The 19,851-nt window shown below is 36.7% G+C and overlaps 1 protein-coding gene across 1 annotated transcript; it reads right to left on the minus strand.

The window, feature by feature from the left end:
• Positions 1 to 2,046: 2,046 nt before the first annotated feature.
• LOC136810099 (uncharacterized) lies at positions 2,047 to 6,970 on the minus strand. Its single transcript, XM_067066672.1, has 6 exons — positions 6,831 to 6,970; positions 5,575 to 5,786; positions 5,147 to 5,284; positions 3,853 to 4,034; positions 2,456 to 2,548; positions 2,047 to 2,128 (listed from the first exon to the last, which is right to left on the minus strand). The coding sequence occupies exons 1-4, from the start codon at positions 6,849 to 6,851 to the stop codon at positions 3,908 to 3,910; spliced, it is 498 nt and encodes a 165-aa protein (XP_066922773.1). The 5' UTR covers positions 6,852 to 6,970; the 3' UTR covers positions 2,047 to 2,128; positions 2,456 to 2,548; positions 3,853 to 3,907.
• Positions 6,971 to 19,851: the final 12,881 nt, after the last annotated feature.

A 19,851-nucleotide genomic window follows, 5' to 3' on the forward strand; every position in this document is an offset into this window, starting at 1 on the left:
CATGGCGTTGGTGGATGAAACCTCCTTTCGGACACGAAAGGGCATGGTCGACATCGAATCGAAGGCCACATGCACAATTGATCGGAAGGTATTTTGGTGTCCTCCCTGTACAAATAAGCGCGAAGGAACTTTGTAACAGTTCGAAACATATGTTGCCAAGACGGGACAAAGATACGGTATATTGTGAAGAAGGACCTTTCGATTGATTGAATTGAATGCATTCCTGGCGTCAACAAGAAGAATAGCATCGGTCTCTTCTTCTTCGAAGATCTCCCTCATGGCGTGTACTGCTACTTCACATCCTGATTTCTGTCCAGCACACAGCTGCAGATCACCAGAGCTTTATATATACTGTTATATACTTTATATATACTGTTACCACTTTTCTTTGCGTTGATTTCGCGCTGAATAGAATCGCTCTCATTGCTCGGAATATATGATTTCTGCATGTGATCTTCGAGGTAGACGATAGAGTTTTTTTACGTAGAGAAAGATCTCTTGTCAACGGTCATTTTCAAAAATCTTTACGATGAAGTGCCAACATTTGAGGCTTTTTAGAGACATTTTCCACTATTCGGCAAGCAAATTGCTTGCTCATTATTGGATTTTAATTCAGCTTTCAGCTTTCGGGTCAGCTTTTAAAACTCAGCAAGCAAATTCTTTCCCGCCTAATAGTTGACATCCGTTTTGAAACCTCACTGCCGCTATTCGGCAACGGATTCGTTATTCGGCAGACCCTACATTTTTGACCGCTAATCGGCAAAATCCCTTAATCAGCGGAAGAAACTGTACTTTGTTCTTAAATTGGAACGTTTGGGGTGAATTTGACAAGTGTTTGGTTGTTTTTTTTTGTGTTTGTGATTGAAGCTCATTTTCTCAGTGGAGGTTTCCAAATTGTCTCTCAGGCTCAGGCTCAAAGAAGATACAAAAAAAGGAACGGTAAAAATTTAAAGTTGACTAATAAAAAAGCAAATGAGATGGAAGATTACGAGATCTCAAAATTTTGCAATATTGAAACTTCAAGAATAATTCTTCGTCCATAATCTTTTTCAGTTAGATTTATAGTAAAGCTCAAAAGCGAAAACCAAATGCTGAGATATTCCATTTTTAATTCTGATTTTCGAGGGCGTTAGTACAGAGATGGTTATAAGGGCGATGTTCCGATCTTGTAGGGGTGGTTCTGTACTGTCTTTTGATGTTGTTTGTCAAAATTCAAATAGAACAATCTCAGCTTTTGGGCTTGAATTTGAAGTTTACTATATATCTTACTGAAAACGAGTGTGAACGAAAGATTTGCATTGTAAAATATATTGTGTTATCTCAAGTATCACCTGATCAACATTCGTAAACCCCACCTTAAAAACTCGCTCCAACCCCAAACCTTTTTTTCTCTTTAAAAAATATAAAATATAATAAAAATAGTATACAAAGGTTGAAAAATATAGATTTATAACAAAATTATAGATAGATATACTGCTGTGTCATTAATTGTTATTTTACCATAAACTTTGGTAAACTTCATCCAAATACTGGAAGGCTTGTTCGGACATTGTGGGTTCCGGAGCCGGCGGTTCTGGCACACAAAAGTGCTCATAGCTGAAAAGAAAGCGTTTCATATTATACAGTGGAGTCTCCATAACTGGAACACACAGGGAACACAAATTTGTCCGAAGTAAAGAAATTTCGAGTTATAGGTAAGATTTATAAGACATTGTTAACTGAAGTGACCATAAAACTTTTTTGAGTTGATAAGAAGACACTCGAATTGTGGAGTTGTGCTTTCAAAAAGGGTGTGGCTGATAAACATTTCTCTATCAGCACAAAGAAAATAAGGCTTCGAGGCCATTCTGATCTGCGAAGCGTTTTAAAGGGTTTGCAATTACTTTAAAAAAATTGTACTTTATAATACAAAAAACTTAAAATTTGAACATTTTAACACAGCATAAACCCTTGAATTTGAGCATTTAAAGAACATTTTAACACAGCATACATAAAGTCGCTACTTAAATGACTTGAAATTACTTACCCGACGCTCTTTCCGAAACCACAAGCGCTCTGGTTGAAAAATGTGGACCAGCTATCATCTGGTTCTGGAGCTGGTGATTCTGGGGCCCAAAAACAATCCAAGCTAAAAATTAAAAAGTACAAAAAAAATTACTGAACAGGATAGAATATTTCAGATTACAGTCGGCTCTCATAAATTCGCGCTCGAATGGGAAATCTGCTATGTTGTTTGAATTAATAGAAAGATTTGAATTATAGATCGTATTTTATGAGATTTTCTTCTTGACGAGAGCTATTATAGAAAGATTTGAATAATAGAAGTTCGAATTAACGAGGGTTCACTTCTTGAATTTAGAACTTGAAATTTGTAGCTCTCCAAAGTTGTCTTTATTAAAAATTCAATATTATATTAGGAATAGAGAGTTTTTATTATTATATCAATGATTCTTACCCAAAATGTTTTGCGAAATCACAGGTTTTATGACTGAAATGATTCAACCAGTTGTCTGGCTTTGGAATTTCATCTTCACCTGAAGACTGGGACCTATAACAAAATCGGATAAAAAAACTTTAAAAACATTAAAACTTTATCAAAAGAAAATAATTCTGACGGAAAGAAAATTTGGCCGACTTTGCAGATTTACCTGAATCCCCGCTAAATCAAATTTCCGTCAAAAATTTATTTTTCCGGTTGATTTACGTGACTTTTCTGTGCTATTCTACCCAATACATCACTCACATCCAATCAGCTTTTGAAAAAATGACAGTGTCAGAAGACATTTTTTCCTGAAAAAGGGCTCTGCTCCGTTATGTCAAACAATAGTCTAATTTTAAATTTTTTTTTTTTTTTGGGGGGGGAGTAAATACAACATCTTTATTATGAAAAGGGCAATTTGCCGAAACTCTGTACACAAACCCGGTGAGATCCTTTATCCCCGCTGTTGGAAAAAATTCAACCGGGGCTGTGAGGCAGGGGTGTCTGTCTCTGTTAACAGTTTTCTGTTAACAGGCCTTATGCCAGTGTGGAAACGATGCAAAGTACACGCTGAATTGTTACTTATTTAAACTGAGGTATACGCCAAAAAAATTCGCATGGGTAAAATTGCAAGGGGTTTTGGGGTGCGCTGTAAGCGCTTCAAACTGGTAGCCGTGATGGGGGATCGGGGGCAAAGCCCCCAAAAGCCCTGGGAAATTTGATCTTATAAGCTTTATTCTATTTACACTCTACGTCGTTATATGACGGTCAAGGGAGAGGCGGAGAGCAAGGTGGATGCAAGGTGGATGCGCTTAAACCTGACGTAAGGAAAACGAGCGTTAGTATAGCGGTGCTCCTCTCGCCTTGAAAAGCTTTGACTTACGTCAATACCTTACTTTATATTCTCTCCTTACGCCAATACGCCAAAAGTTATTACTGTCAATATATTCGGCGTACTGTGCACCATTTCCACGCTGGGCCATAGCTCGTCAGAATTGGTTCGGTTCAAAAAGTGACAGTTTTTTTGTAATTTGGTGCTGCAGACGAAAATCTTTGGTTTTTAAGAAAGCTCAAACAGCTTTAAAAGTAACCCTAAAAAGTCAGCGTTTTAGAAAAGCTGCACATGTCTTTTTGTTTCAGATGGAGATACACTTTGCATTATATTTTTACCGAGTTTGAACCTAAGTATGCTTATGAACGTTATGCTTAGAAAAAAAAGTGTATTAAAGCTTGACCTAGCCCTTGAATGGATGATTTTTGAATGTTAACTTAAACACCAGCGCAATTGAAAAATCAGAAATTTTCAGTACAAATCAATAAAACTGCTTATTTTAAAGAAAAGGTTATAGATGAAATCAGATAAAAAATATTACCAAAATCCCTTAAGGAGTTCCTGGATTTGTTCGATCATCCAGTTGTAATTGTCTTCTATATACGCTTGCCAAGCTCCTGGCTCTTGACAGCTATTATTGATATCAGAACCCGGGGGGGGCACTGGGTTTGTGGACTGACGGTATGTGCGGGCCGGGTATCAGAATCAATACTTCGATAGAAACTGATAGAAAAAAGAAACAGTGAAACTTTATTCCTTCAGTACTGTGGGCTGGGGCTAAAATAAAATGGGTCAATTTTGGGGAGGGGGTACTATTTTTGCAAGGTGAAGGGTATGTCCGAGCCAAAAATCGAAAATCGTCCCTAAGAGAGAGGAAAATCTGGCGTTTTTGGGACCCTTAGAGAGACCTTTCTCAAAATTAATGTCGATTTTCACTCGATTTTTGTCCAAATTTTGGAAAATTACAACCCTTTGAGAATTTTCGACCCTTATAGAGACTCAATTTTCTTTTTAATGGGTTTTGTACCCCTTTGATAGACTTTCGAGGGTGTGAAAAAGGGACCCTTATAGCTCGTTAATACCCGGCACCCATTTTGGCTAAGTAACCCCTCCGGGGTTTGGTTTCGTTGGAAAGCTCTTTTCAAAATCTACCAGGTGTGTCATAGAAACATCTCATCACTTCGATTTTTGAAATTCATTGTTATGAATTCAACATGGGGTAACATTAACAGTCAGTTTTTGACCTTCTAGTGTCACTTTTGAGTCCTTTTAAGAATACGAAAACCATAAAAAGTAAAAAAAATCTTTGTAAGGCTTAAAAAACTTTTCAAAAACCAGCTCTCTGAGGGTCACTTTTATTTTTCTAACCAGTCTCTCTAAAGATGGCATTATAATATACCCGAAATTCTCCAACTCTAGCACCCCCTCAGGGAAATACAACGATAGATGATTTATTTATCTTTTAAATGACTCCTTCTAAGATGCATAATAGTAGGGGCGAGGTCTGAAATGTTTTCAAAATCTAATAAACGGTGGGTTAAATAGAAAGGAGGGAGTGGGTCCGAAATTGTACCTCTAAAAACCCCAAAATTAGGTAATTAAACAGACGATTTAGGGCAATTCAGATTGCGATTGTTGAAGGTATTTTCATAATCTAATAAACGAGGGGGGGTGGGTTAAATGGAAGGAGACTCTGAAATTGTACCTCTAATACCCCAAAATAAGGTAAAAACAGGCTATTTAGAGCCATATTTTACAATTGAAAATAAACGGGGGAGATCATGATAAAAAAGGGGGATCTGAAAAATTTCCAAAATTAATAACCGTTCTCTTACCCTATCATCCTGTTGATGCAATCGTATTTCATTAGGTATATCACCAGGCAAGAAACAAATAACACTAGCATAGCTAGTAAAATTCTTTTAATAAATGGTTTAAAATTGGGCTGAGCCAATGATACCGAGATAGGTTCACTGAAAAAGAAAAGATAAAAAACAAATTTAAACTCTAGGCAATATCTATTCTTAGAAATCAATTTATAGTGTTTGAAGGCTTAATAATCAAGCGCTTTGTTTGCGATTTTTCCCAGCTACAGGGAAGTCTGAATTTCTCGATGATTTCATTGATTGACCCTTCTCCTGGCAAGAAAGCGCTAAACTTAGAGGACAGATTAATGGCTAAGAGTCTTCACTAAGCAAGCAGTATGGAAAATTACCACCCTAAAGAACTGTAAGTCAGAAATGAAACATATAGAATTTTTTACCTTTCCAAATTTACTGGGTTGATGCCTTCTACGTTCGATGCGTTTTGGGTATTATCAAATGAGTGAGAAGAGCTTTGCTCAACATTAAAATTCAGTATTCTGGCGTTAACAGCACTGGTAAGGTTAGCAACACTTGCTATACTCTTGTTTAATGTTTGCGTTTCGTTCACATCGAGGGCGGGCTTCTGGCTACCCCGTCGTGTTTTGTTGAACTAAAAGAGAGAATAAGACTAATCATATATTCTTTACATCTCAGATTCTTTACAAGGTATTTTTCATAAATACCTCATAACCTGTTTGTTATTGCTGACAGTAAGTGCGAAAAATTCGCGTTCCCTTCTTTACGACCACAGGTTTGCAATTTAATGAACATGCCCAAGATGTGTTACCCCCGGTAAACCCAACTGACATCCGGGATGGAGGGGCACTCGATTTCTTAACGATGGCATGTGTCGCCAAAAAATGGCTTTCAAAATTGGACCCTTATAATGCAGCTCATGCAGCTCTTGAGTAGTGAAAAGGTACCTTTACAGTGCATTTTACCGAACGTTTCTGACCCTTACGGTGTAGTTTGATTTCAGATCTTATTTTGGCGAAGCCACCTGAAAGTGAGCCAGAGATGTCGACACAATGTGTAAAACAAATCGAAGTGGGTGCGAGTCAAAACTTACGGTACACTACACTAGATTTTTACTATCAGACTTGCAATTCAGTAGTATCCAAACAAATCCTTACAGTGCACCCAGCTAAAAGAAGACTCTTGTAGTGCGCTCTATCAAAAGTACACCCTTACAATGTATTTCGAGGGTCTCGAAAACCTACCATTAAGGGCGGCACACATGCCGTGGGTCAGACCATATGAGTGCCCCCCCCCGGATTGACATTCATTAACCCTTCCACGTTATCCACGATGACTGGATGGAATGCTCATTCTCAGTGGGTCATAAATAAGGCAGTAAAGTTTAAGATGTATTATTGTATACATGTAGGCAATAAAAACCATTGAATAATTCCTGTTATCATCCACCTTGAAGCAAAACGCACTGTCCAATATTTTTAGATATCCAACGGAAAATATCTCTTCTATAGCAGCGAGCATAAAGAAAAAAAGTTTGTTTTTGCCTCTAGGTATAGATTATATTCAATAGATTTTCGTTGGTTATTGGATTTATTAACCCTCGGTGATGTCAACTCGGCTTTTGCCTCGTCGAATCAATAACCAACTTTTACCTATTGAATGTTTGCTTAATATTTACCTCCTGAATCAATGAATCCATTGTTGTAAGTTTTTATACAAATGAATAAATGTTTTGATCTTGTTTAACGAAAGGTGGGTGGTGGTGTAGGTTTGATGGTTGGTAGTAGAGTAAGGTCTTTGTCTTTGTTGCAAATGTTTGGTAGGTTGTGTGTTTGTGTGGGAATGTTGGAGACCAAAAGTGTGAATGAACTTTAGCTTGAGGGTGTTGAGTTGTAACTTACACCAGTTCATTAATGACGTCAAATATGTACTGTTAATAACGTCAAATTTTGTTTTTAAAAAATTTTACGTCACAAAATTAGTTTAAAAAGGAAAAAAAGGTATAACCTCGTTTTGATGTTAAATTCTTCGTTACCATTGGTAATAGAAATTCAAAATGGTCAATTCTTTATGAGCTTTCATAGCCAGGTGTACCTTTCGGGCTAGGTTTGGAAATAATTACCTTATCGGCCCTTTTTACGCCGGCCCCTTTTAACACCGGCCCTTATTACGCCACGAGCCCAAAAATAACGCCAATAAGAGCCGGCGTAAAAAGGGCCGATAAGGTAGTTTGAAAAATTAGATCGGTGCAGTTCGCAGTGCTGATGAGTCTCAATTAAGACGAAATGTATTTATTAGTTATTTATTTTCGTTTAATACGACTTTGAAAAATTATCAATTTTTCACTCACTTATGGGGTTAAGAGTTTTGCCTACAACGTTATTTTTTTGTTCCATGAAAAATTTTGCCCGCCCTAATTCGCGGGATGATCCCTCTCAAGAAAGTCTCAAAATCCTATAGAATTTCCAAACAATCACATGCGGTTGAGTCCCACGAAGCTACGGATCCTAAGGGTTGGCCCACTACTATCGTTGGTCATTTTGATGTGGAAATATTTATGAGGGTTCAAAGATGTTGAGTTTAGAAGAGCCCGAAGAGACTAGAAAGGAAACTCTTTGATGGGAATTAAATGAAGCCACTTTATTTCCCATTCAAAACGTGTGACCCGCGTGGTTTTCACACAAACACCATATCGAAAAAAAAATTGCAGGGTTTAAGAAAATTAGGAAAATTAAAAGCAAAGAAAGTGCTAGAATCTATCCGTCCTCGTAAGTAAGTCATAATTCTTTAGGTTTCACTTTTATTTTGCCTCAGACATGATGAAGGTTTCACTCTAGTCTTTCGGACTTTAAAACAAAAGCATGAAAGGTTATTATACTATGAGCCTGAATGAAACCGTAATGTTTTAAAGCATAATTGAAAGCAGTTAATGAAAAAATTCACCTGATGCAATCAATAATATGCTTTTGATTCAATAGTTTCATTCAATGGCAATACATAGTCTAAGTGGTGAGCCCATTTTATTTTTTGCATCAAACTCAGAATTTCACGATTTAGGTTACATCTGAGACGGTGTGCTATAAATGCAAATTATCTGAAAATATTGTCTAGGAGCCTCCCTAAGCGGTTTCACGATGGCATGATAGGGACTTTTTCTAGCGTGATCACGTGATTTGGATTTTTTTTCGCGATTGCGTGACCAAAGGTCAAAACATGATCGTGATTTGAAAGGTTTTTGAACCGTGATGCGTGATTTGGACTTTTTCAAAGGGATGCGTGATAAGCCAAATTTTTTGCTGATTTTCGTGATCGTGATTGAAGACAAAAAATTGCGTAATATCGTGATTAGACTTACCGCTGAGGGCTTCTCTTAGGGCTCAAAAGCAAAAAGTAGAGCTGGTAATAAAGAACCTCTCATTCAAACCAACAATACATTAATGCTTTTGAACGTCTAAAATATACCCCTTTGCAGTAGGCCCTAAGGCTCAAAAACAAGTAGACAAAATATAAGTTATTCAACTAATATAATACTACCCCTTCACAGTAGATCCTCAAAAACGAGTCTAAAGGCACTCATTTAAGTTATTATTAAGTTATTTAGTTATTATTAAAACGAGTAGACAAACCCATGAATGAAACCATTGACTTTGTGTACTAATGTTTTTGAGCATCTAAAGTCAGTTTATAGTAATATTAGTACGGATCTTAACCTGAATCAAGAATCTGAAAGCGATATTACAGACCCGGCGGAATAAGCGTAAAAGTGGGAAGGCTGAAGGCTTAAAATAAGATGAAATTCTCTTGGAATTTGAGAAAAAATCTCATTTGCTCAAAAGTGTAGAGGCTGAAGTCTCCCCAGTCTCCCCGCTTTCGCCGGGCCTGAAACGTTATTTGTTTTCAAGCTAAATTTAAAAAAATATTTATTTAGTTTGAAGAATTTGAACATTTAATTGGAAATAATGCGATATAAACATCTTCATATGGCAGAGATGAATATTCATAATGAGTCTTGAAACCACTCTATGAATACCATTCATCACCTGCCATTGTGGATCGAATACGGCTGTCCCTTCAACATTCTCAAAAATGTAGAAATGCTGTAGATGCTATTTGACTACATTGTCATTTCACAAAGATACCAAAAAGATTTCTTAGAAATTTTCTGCTTCTTTTGCATAATATGATATTATAGTGTGAGCTACCATTTCTTGAGGTATATATCAAGATGACTTTTTATCAGAAAGAAAATTTCCAAAAATTAATGTTAAAATAATCCAAGAAATTTTGGTCCGTAAAACAGCTTTCTTCCTTAAAGACCTTTATATTGAAATCAGTTCTCATTTTATTCTCACTTTAATTTCGAAGAAAAGTAAGAATCTTTTAAGTTTTTTGAGAAGTGAATAAGTAAGGCTCTGAATAATCCATATGATATCAAACTTTACTGGGTATTTTTGCCAAATTTTCGAGAAAAGCCTGGAAATTTTAAGTTCTGAAAAGTTCCCGGGAAAAATGGGCTACGGGATGTGCCACTGGTCAGGGTATATTTCTTCACCTCCATGAGTCCATGTACCATAGGTTCACAAAAACACTAAAATCAGTCCCTCGTAGGGTACCTTTTCGGGGGCGAATTTGGAAAAAATATGGAGTATTTTGAGAAAGTTTTGCAATTTTAGTCCCATTCAGAGTCACTTAAAAAAAAACGAAGTCAAGTGGCACACCCCCGTCGTGGTCGGCAAGGGTAGTGCTCCCCCGGGGAAAAGTTTAAAGTCGTGCATGTGAGTTGTTCGATCCAAGTCAAATTGTTGATTTTGAGACACTAAATCTTCAGGATAAAAAAGCAACAAGCAGTCGAAAAAGTGAAAATAAATCACCCAGAACTCTGCATAGATGCTTTTAATCGCCTAAAATCAAGTTTTGAGGTACTTGATGTACAATGCACTCAGGGTGTAAAGGTTGAGAGTAATAAGTATGCGAATGAAAGGATCCAACCCATAACACAGAGCAAAAATGAAAATAACTCATCTTTTTCGTAATGCCTTATAGCTCCAAAAAGATTTATCTCCGAACTTTGATATAGATTTGATTTATTTTCATCGTCAAGCAATATAGAGCTTACAAAGTACAAGAGATTTACTGAAAAAATCTCTTCAATGGAAGCCTCTATTTCACTTGAAGGAGCAACACATGTGGTACGCTCCAACTTTTTCTGAACTTTGATATAGATTTTATTTATTTTCACCGTCAAGCAATATAGAGCTTACAAAGTCAAGAGATTTACTGAAAAAATCTCTTCAATGGAAGCCTCTATTTCACTTGAAGGAGCAACACATGTGGTACGCTCCAACTTTTCCGAACTTTGATATAGATTTTATTTATTTTCTCCATCAAGCAATATAGAGCTTACAAAGTACAAGAGATTTACTGAAAAAATCTCTTCAATGGAAGCCTCTATTTCACTTGAAGGAGCAACACATGTGGTACGCTCCAACTTTTTCCGAACTTTGATATAGTAGTGAGAGTCACAGTGTTCTTCGTGTGCACAGACTTGTTAAAAGCAAACTAACTTTTTTAAATGATCAATTACGTCAATAAGATCACAAAAACGAGTGGTGAGAAAAATTTTGACCAATTTGCTGGTCCCCATGTGACGTCATCACTTTTGCTGGGGCTTGAAAATGAAAGTGAAAATTAGAAGCTCATATATGGCTCAAATGAAAGATATTTATCTAAGGATTCCAAAAAATATCATAACATATACCTGAAAATCAATATTTGAGAAGCTATAAAGGAAAATAGCCAAAAAAATGACGTCATCGATGACGTCATCGGCAATTAAAAAATCATCGAAATCGAAAAAATTTTGTTTAATTTGAAAGAGGACTTTCTTGGGAACAAAAAATATTACTACGGAAAATCTTGAATTTCACTTGACAGGAAATTATGCTGTGAAATGCGTTTGACTTGACTCTCAAGCTTTTAAAGATTCTTGGGCGTGCCCGAAGCTAACCGTTCGCAGGCAAATTCAATGAATTACAAATTTGCTGACAGGGGCTTATAAGGAGAAATTCAGATTTTTTTGTAGTAATATTTTTTGTTCACTAGATGGTCCTCTTTCAAACGAAACAAAAATTTTTCGATTTTGACGATTTTTTGATTATTGATGACGTCATCGATGACGTCATTTTTTGGGTTATTTTCCTTTATAGCTTCTCAAATATTGATTTTCAGGTATATGTTATGATATTTTTTGGAATCCTTAGGTAAATATCTTTCATTTGAGCCATTTATGCGCTTCTGATTTTCACTTTCATTTTCAAGCCCCAGCAAAAGTGATGACGTCACATGGGGACCAGCAAAATGTTCAAAATTTTTCTCACCACTCGTTTTTGTGATCTTATGGACCTAATTGATCATTTAAAAAAGTTAGTTTGCTTTTAACAACTCTGTGCACACGAAGGATGTTTTCAGAACATAGTGGCTCTCACTATAGATTTGATTTATTTTCTCCATCAAGCAATATAGAGCTTACAAAGTACAAGAGATTTACTGAAAAAATCCCTTTATCGGAAGCCTCTATTTCACTTGTAGGAATAACACATGTGATATGCTCCAACTTTTTCCGAACTTTGATATAGATTTTATTTATTTTCAGCGTCAAGCAATATAGAGCTTACAAAGTACAAGAGATTTACTGAAAAAATCTCTTCAATGGAAGCCTCTATTTCACTTGAAGGAGCAACACATGTGGTACGCTCCAACTTTTTCCGAACTTTGATATAGATTTGATTTATTTTCTCAATCAAGCAAATAGAGCTTACAAAGTACAAGAGATTTACTGAAAAAATCCCTTTATCGGAAGCCTCTATTTCACTTGAAGGAGTAACACATGTGATATGCCCAACTTTTTCCGAACTTTGATATAGATTTTATTTATTTTCAGCGTCATGCAATATAGAGCTTACAAAGTACAAGAGATTTACTGAAAAAAATCCCTTTATCGGAAGTCTCTATTTCACTTGAAGGAGTAACACAAGTGATATGCTCCAACTTTTTCCGAACTTTGATATAGATTTTATTTATTTTCAGCGTCAAGCAATATAGAGCTTACAAAGTACAAGAGATTTACTGAAAAAATCTCTTCAATGGAAGCCTCTATTTCACTTGAAGGAGCAACACATGTGGTACGCTCCAACTTTTTCCGAACTTTGATAAAGATTTTATTTATTTTCATCGTCAAGCAATATAGAGCCTACAAAGTACAAGAGATTTACTGAAAAAATCTCTTCAATGGAAGCCTCTATTTCACTTGAAGGAGCAACACATGTGATATGCTCCAATTTCTATCAATCATCTTTCTACAATCAAAGTCATAATATTTGAGAAAAAAGGGAAATTCCAGCGAAATCTTTCAACCACAAACGATTTGAAAGTGCTCTAAATTAGGTTGGACGTGTAGAGTTTTAACGCTAGAATTAAGACTTCTTTTAAGATCTGAGGAACTAAAAGTTCAAGAATGGTCCAATAGTGCTCAGAATATAGCCTGGAAGTCTATAAACCCCTCTCGAATGGAAATATTCGAATAAATTTATCAATTTGCCCAAAAGCGACTTTTTCGCCCGAACTTTAAATTGCTGAAAACGAGGAATTAACCAAAATTCCCAGTATATTTTGACTGAGATTGTAGATACGTCTTCTTTTGCATATCTTTGATGGACTTTGATGTGTTTTCACCATCAAGCAAGTTTGACTTTAAGCCATTGGGGTTGAGCACGACATTGCCTTCAAAAATTAAATTACTTCTCCTTCTCATAGACCAATTGCTGGGAACCCTTCCCGCTGGAAAAATTGGCCAAATATTATCTCAAGTGAAAAATGATACTCTAATATTTGGCCCTGCTGAAAAAATTCAGATGAGCAAATCCTCACTGCAAAATATTGTGCTATATATAATTTTCCCATTCCCACTGAATTTTTTGGCAAGAAAACAATGGAATTCAAATCCCAAAGCCATAAGAAAAATTAGACTATCGCAATCCTCATCGAATTTTGGTCCGTTATTTTTACCCCACTGGCTAATAAAATCCCACCGGGTCTGTGAGAAGGGGTTGTTAAATTTTAGTGGAAAAGCGAAACTTATATATTATATTTGTTTTTGTTTGAATCTCAAAGTATAATGTAAGCATTAGTGTGTGCTCCTCCACCCCAGCGGCCGATTTTTTTGAAGGGCGCCGAAATACAAAGGGCGCTAAAAGACGCCTTTGATTACTAATTTCGGCGCCCCTTTGCATTTTTACACCTTAGAATTGGCATTTTTTTCGGCCAAAAAGAGAGAAAATACCCCAAAATTTTCGCGCTCGCTTGCTCGCGTATTTTTACAAACATATTTTCTTTCATAATGGGCGCCAAAATCCAAATTTTCTAAATGAAAGAATCAAAAGCATGACAAAGTAGGTTCATGAAAAACATTCACCTTTTGTTATGATTTTGATCCCCTTTAATAAATCCCGGGAAGGATTGAATGATTTTATTCCGCTCTACAAAAAGTTTTCGATAAAAGCTTCTTCTTTTTAAAGTAAATTACATTAAAGGAAGAAATTTTGGCGGGAGTTAAATTTGGCGGATGGCCAAAAATGTTTTTTCAGAGGGAATTTAATTTGGCAGTTAATTTGAAAAATTTTGGCAGGAATTTAATTTGGTGGACGAAGGACATTTTTGTCCAAAAAACGCCATTAAAAAGAGAAAAAAACCTGTTTTAAAGCCTGAAATAGCACACTTTTGGAGGAAATTAATAGAGCAAATTAAATATGGCGGGAATTTAATTTGGTGGATGACGGAAAAAATTAAATTAGCAATTTTGCGAGAATTTAATTTGGAGGATTTTGACCAAATCCCAAAAATTCTTCCTTTTAATGTACTTCTTACAACTATGGCGAAACTTCAATTGAAATTTGCGCCTTTGCGTCTTCATGAAATATGATGAGCTTCTGAACTATAACTCACCTTTCTTCGTTTTGTGTTCCAGCTCTTCATATAGATTTCACCGCCAAGCAACTTAAAGTTTCAAAACAAAAGCTTTTTGCTCTCTCGATCGTAATCCCCATCTCGCTTGAAGGCTCAAAAGTCGAACACGGCAAGCTCCACTTTTATGAATAAGGTGAAAGCTGGGTATCAGAAGAGGCTTCTAAATGACCTTCGATGGTAGAAATCTTTTGATTGACAATACCTGCGCCATACAACACTCCTGTGTCACAGACTCACTGGAAAATTTGATAAAAATTTCTTCCACGGTGTGAAAATACCCTGGACTTTCAGCCCCACTGGGAAATTGACTTTGATTTAATCCTCATTCAAAATTCAATGTTTAAAAATTGCACCAATCCTCTCTGGATTTTTTAACCTTGGAACAAGAGAATTTCTATCCAAATTGGGATTTCAATAGGAATCTTTATCCCCACTGAGGAAAATATGTGTTTCTGTATATCTTATGTAATTCAAGGATCAAATAACAGAATAATAGGCGAATAATAAAATACAGAAAGGTCTACATGTGATCTTCTTCCACTTTTTTTAGAGATGATAGTTTCTTCTTTATGGAGTAAATCAGTTTTGAATACAGTCGGTGGAACTTCATTTGCATTTTGCACCTTTACACCTTCAAGTTAGTTGATGAATTACAGCTTCAATAAGCTTTCATAGAAACTTCTGAACCAAGATTTATCATCTCCCATTCAGGTAGAGAAAGTTTCCTTTTGAACCACTCTTGTAAAATAGATACTGCTGTTCGTGGAAGCTTTTATGTTTTGCTTTTTTGTCAATTGAAGATACTTTAGGCCAGTATCCACTTGCGCGCGCTTCGATCACACTTTTTCGAGCAAAGTTTCCACACTATTGGTAAAAATAATATAACAACAATAAAACAACTCCATTTAGTCGCGCGGCTGAGGTCGAAAAAAGTGGCTAGAAAATGATTTTCGTGATACACCTCTTAGATTCCACTTTTTTCGATGGAAACTCTCGAATTAGTATATGTAGATTCCAAAATCAAAAAGTTTCCACTATATTATCGTGCAAGTAACGAGTAACTGGCGATTTTTTGCGTTTCCAGGCAAAATTGCAAGGCCTGGAAATTCATGATTTTTGGGGGGTCTTCAAATTAAAAAAAGACCTATATCACATGATAGAGCTCTTCAAACTGAGCAAAAAAGTGTATTACACCAAAGTCCCAACTTCTCTAGATCAAAAGTTATGGGCCTATTTGTGGTCAAAAAGGTGTTTAATTTTGCATAAATTAATGCAGATTGTGGGGAAATTCCCTGTTTTCCATCAGTTTTTTACCACAAATAGGCCCATAACTTTTGATATAGAGAAGTTGGGACTTTGGTGTAATACACTTTTTTGCTCAGTTTGAAGAGTTCTATCATGTGGTATAGGTCTTTTTTTAATTTGAAGACCCCACAAAAATCATGAATTTCCAGGCCTTGCAATTTTGCCTGGAAACGCAAAAAATCGCCAATTACTCGTTACTTGCACGATAATATCATGGAAACTTTTTGATTTTGTAATCTACACATACTAATTCGCGAGTTTCCGTTGTTTTTTTTGGAATCTAAAATATGTATCACAAAATGAAACGTTTTTCGACCTCAGCCGCGCGACTAATTGGTGCGATCTGACGCAACGATTGAAAAAAGTTGAAATGTGGCCAAATTTTTTTTCGAGCGCGCACTTCATTTTTATGACGTAATCTTTTTTCCAAACAAAAAGGATTGAAGCCAAAAAAGTACGATTGCAGCGCGCGCGAGTGGAGACCGGCCTTAAAGTTTCCTTTCTTACGTCAATTTTGATAAAGGTCAATGTAATTTCACCGTCTAGCAAGTTAGAGTCCACAAACAACGTGATTTTTTTAAATAAAATCTGATTGTGATCCTCTAGCTCATTGGAAGGCTTTGAAGTCATATGACACATTCTAAACTTCTGGATTAAATAGAAACATCTTTTGCTGAGTTCCTATACTCACCAAAAGATGTTTCTATTTAACCCAGGAGTTTAGAGGCTGTTGAATGCCATCCGGCTGGTCATGTCAACATTCCACTTCTAATTTCGACACTCTAGAGATAGGAATGATAGGAAGGCTAGAATCAAGGATAGAAACTATTTTTCTTCGCTTTGCAATTAGAGAGGAGATAAATCTTTTGTCTATCAGTGATCCCAACCTTCCTATCATTCCTATCTCTAAAGGAAGGGTGTCAAAATTAAAGGAGTGATGTTGAAGTTAGACCAACTAACGGTAACCCCTGTTAGGAGAAACCCTATGTTTGATCATCATCATCATTGCTCGACCGCAGTCGAGACAATGGATTCCACTCGCTGGCGCCAGGATTCGCGGTCGCGCATAGCAGTGCCCAGGTCGCTAAGATCAAGGCCTGTATCCCTGCTCACCACATCCGGAAAGGTAAGTTTTCTCGATCTCTGAGCCACACGTTTAGGTTTCCAAAGCAATAGGGAGGAAATAACCTCAGATGAGGCACGGAAACAATGACCAGCAAATTGAACGCGCTTGGCTTTAAGGAGGAGAGAGATTGGTTTCAAGGAACCGTATATGGTGCGTTTTGTTGGATGGTCACGCCAAGAGAGATTTTTAACCCTTCTCAGAAGTCTGGTATAGGTACCGTCTAGTTGCTTTTCAAACTTTTTGGTAAGGGACCAGGTTTCTGAACCATACATAAGAATTGGCTCAATAGTTGACTTGAAAATTTTAACTTTGAGACTAGAGTCGATGAAGGAAGATGACCAAATACTATGCAGCTTATTGCATGCACTCCAAGCTAAACCTTTGCGAATTTTAAAGTCTTTTTCAGAAGAAGAGATGTAAGAACCAAGATATTTGTAGTCTTCTACCTTTCGTAGGTTTGTACCAGATATTGTTTTAATATTGTCTGATAATTCGTTAACATTAAGAGTCAAATATTCGGTTTTGGACTCATTGAGGTATAGACCTGTACAGTTTGCAGCAGATTCAAGAGCAATTAGAAGATTTTGTGCATCCTCTAGGGTAGAGCTGATAAGTGCTATGTCGTCAGCAAAGTCTGTATCTGTTAAATGAACGGCAGGATTACGTGGACCAAGCCTACGTTGAAGAAGAAAACCGCAGCTAGATATTTTATCAACAGAAACGCGCATAAGGTAATCGACAACTAGAATAAAGAGAAATGGTGCAAGGGTATCACCCTGGAGAATACCAGCTAAAATAGAAAAAGTTGAAGTCTCACCATCAGGTGTTTGTACTGAAGATTTTGTATTAGTGTACAGAAGTTTTATGGCATCAATGATCTTTTGAGGGATGCCGTAAAGAGAGAGAATATCAAACATTAAGTCGCGATCAACCGAATCAAAGGCTTTCTTGAAATCAACAAAAATCAAAATTGCTTCAAGATTGAAGTTTCTAGCTTCCTCTAAGATTCGTCGAAGAGCAAGAACTTGGCTTAAAGTAGAACGACCACTTCGAAAACCGTTTTGATTTTTACGAAGAATGGGTTCAACATGAAGCCGTATTCTATTTAGAAGAAGCTTATTATAGATTTTTGCTGCGATTGGTAGAAGAGAGATACCACGATAGTTTGTGGCAAGACTAAGGTCTCCTTTTTTTGGTACTGGAACGATGGTCGATTTTAACCAGTGCGTTGTACAAACTTTGTCTTCAAACGCGAGGTTGCAAAGCTTTAAAAGGATATCATGAAAATTTCTGTCCTTCCAGATAATAGGTGGTATGTTATCTGGACCGAGGGCCTTGCATGATTTTGTTGTGGAAAGGACCTTTGTCAACTCTTCCATGGAAAAAGAAAAAGTAGATATATCTAGAGGGGGAGAAATTTGCTCTCGTGGGAGAAAGTTATTTGTTGCTAACACCGGTTTTTTACCTAAAAGATTTTTGAAATGCTGTAACCAATTATCTAAGCGTTTTTTATCCGAGCCACCTTTCAGCTGGATGGACGGTTTTGAGTTCTTGCCACTTAGTTTTTGTACTACTTTCCAAGCATCGCGATGAGAATTTTTGGAAAATTGCTCAGACATGTCCTTCAGCTGAGTATCAATAAAAGAAACTTGAGCCTCTAGGTAGGCCTCGTCAAGTTTAATCTTGGCAGAGTTAAGTTGCTCCTTGCGCCTCCGCGTTGGTGCTGCATTATACGAAGAGGAAGCTTTTGTTAGAATTTCTCTTGCTTTCTTGACTAAGGGACATTCTTTTGGGTCTGATTTAGCTCGTTTTTGTTTTCTTTCTATGTTTGATAATACCTGCGCATCAGGGCTGAAATAACAAGATAGATGATGGGTTTTAAGAAAATCATCCAATCATCATCAAAAATGTTACTTTCAGCTCCTAAAGTCATCTAATCAGATAAGTAAGTAAGTTTGCGGTTGCAGTCGGGTCGGACCCGAAGGTTCTTCTTTTGATAGCTATCTACCCGAAGGTAGGAGAGGGCACCACTCTTTCTCCCTGGATTGCTCCATTTACCCTTGATCCTTCTCTTAATTGCTGAGCATCAAGCAAAGAGGAATCAAGACCATTTCGGGGATCTTTGATATGACCCAGCTGAGGGTTGAACCCACAATCTTGCGCACTGTAGCCGGATATTCTACCGCTGCACTACGCTCGTTTTCCTCTAGCAAGATGTCATTGGTCGATCTCTCATGGTATGGAGTAAATCTCTCATCGGGTTTTAAAAGCGTTATTGGTCCCTTGTCTGAATGAATTCACCTGAGTGGCCAATAATGCTTTCGATCACCTGATAGAGCTATAATCTTAGTATATCTTAGTACTATTGATATATAATTCACAGCGAAAATCCGGAGGAGAACTAATTTGATAGTTTGTAGATTCAGTTATCGAGTTCTTTTGAAAAGCTTGTTGCCTTTTTAATGTTATGATTTATTATCAATCAAACTGAAATTTAATTCTTCTTCAGAGCGGAGTTTTGAACTTTATAGCAAACAGATTTGCGTTGTCATTTCATTCTCTTTAAGAAATTTCCACATGACCTCCTGACATATAACTCTCTTTCGACAAGTCCAGGGACTTTTCACGGTCCGCTCCCGTTGAAAAGAGGTCATATTTTGACATTATAAGATGGAATGGTCCTGAAACAGACTCGTCAGTTGATAAAACTACTTAGCAAATCAAAGTATAAAGAACAGGCCATCTGGTTATTCATTTATACACCCCTCTCTCACAGTCACGGTGGAACTTTTTTCCTCAATGGGGATAAAAACTCCTATTGAAATCCCAATTGGGATTATTTACGTTAGTTTGTGAAAGAATGAAAGAATCACAGAAGAGGTGGATGAAAATCATTCAGTCTTTCTGTGATAGCTCTGGTTCCCTCAAGTTCCAGGGAGGACTCTTCTTCTTCTTTCTTTTAATAAATTCCCTTTCATAATTGAATTTTGATATTAGATTTGTATTTTCACCTCCAAGCAAGCTAGAGCCTTCAATGTACAAGAGATTTACTAAAATAAAGTCTCTTGATTGTAATTCCCTACCTTACTCGAAGGCTTGAAAGTCATAGGGTATTAAAATATCTTTCACTAAGTAGAAGCAGAACCAGCTGGCACACAACGTTGTTTAAACGTTAATATAACGTTATATGGACGTTGTGAATGTATTAGATAAACGTTGAAACAACTGGCACTGGGGAGCTGTTAAA

This window comes from Clytia hemisphaerica, unplaced genomic scaffold (genome assembly GCF_902728285.1).
Source record: "Clytia hemisphaerica strain Z4C2 unplaced genomic scaffold, Clytia hemisphaerica genome assembly, whole genome shotgun sequence".
In the NCBI taxonomy this organism is placed as follows: Eukaryota; Metazoa; Cnidaria; class Hydrozoa; order Leptothecata; family Clytiidae; genus Clytia; species Clytia hemisphaerica.

Bases quoted from the DNA above. Each gene is read 5' to 3' on its own strand.
- LOC136810099 (XM_067066672.1), bottom strand. From the start codon at position 6,851: ATGGATTCATTGATTCAGGAG. The intron at 5,285-5,574 runs GTAAAAAATTCT...TTTCTTTTTCAG, and splicing joins AACCCAGTAAATTTGGAAAG to TGAACCTATCTCGGTATCAT. The intron at 4,035-5,146 runs GTAAGAGAACGG...TTTTTCTATCAG, and splicing joins TGCATCAACAGGATGATAGG to TTTCTATCGAAGTATTGATT.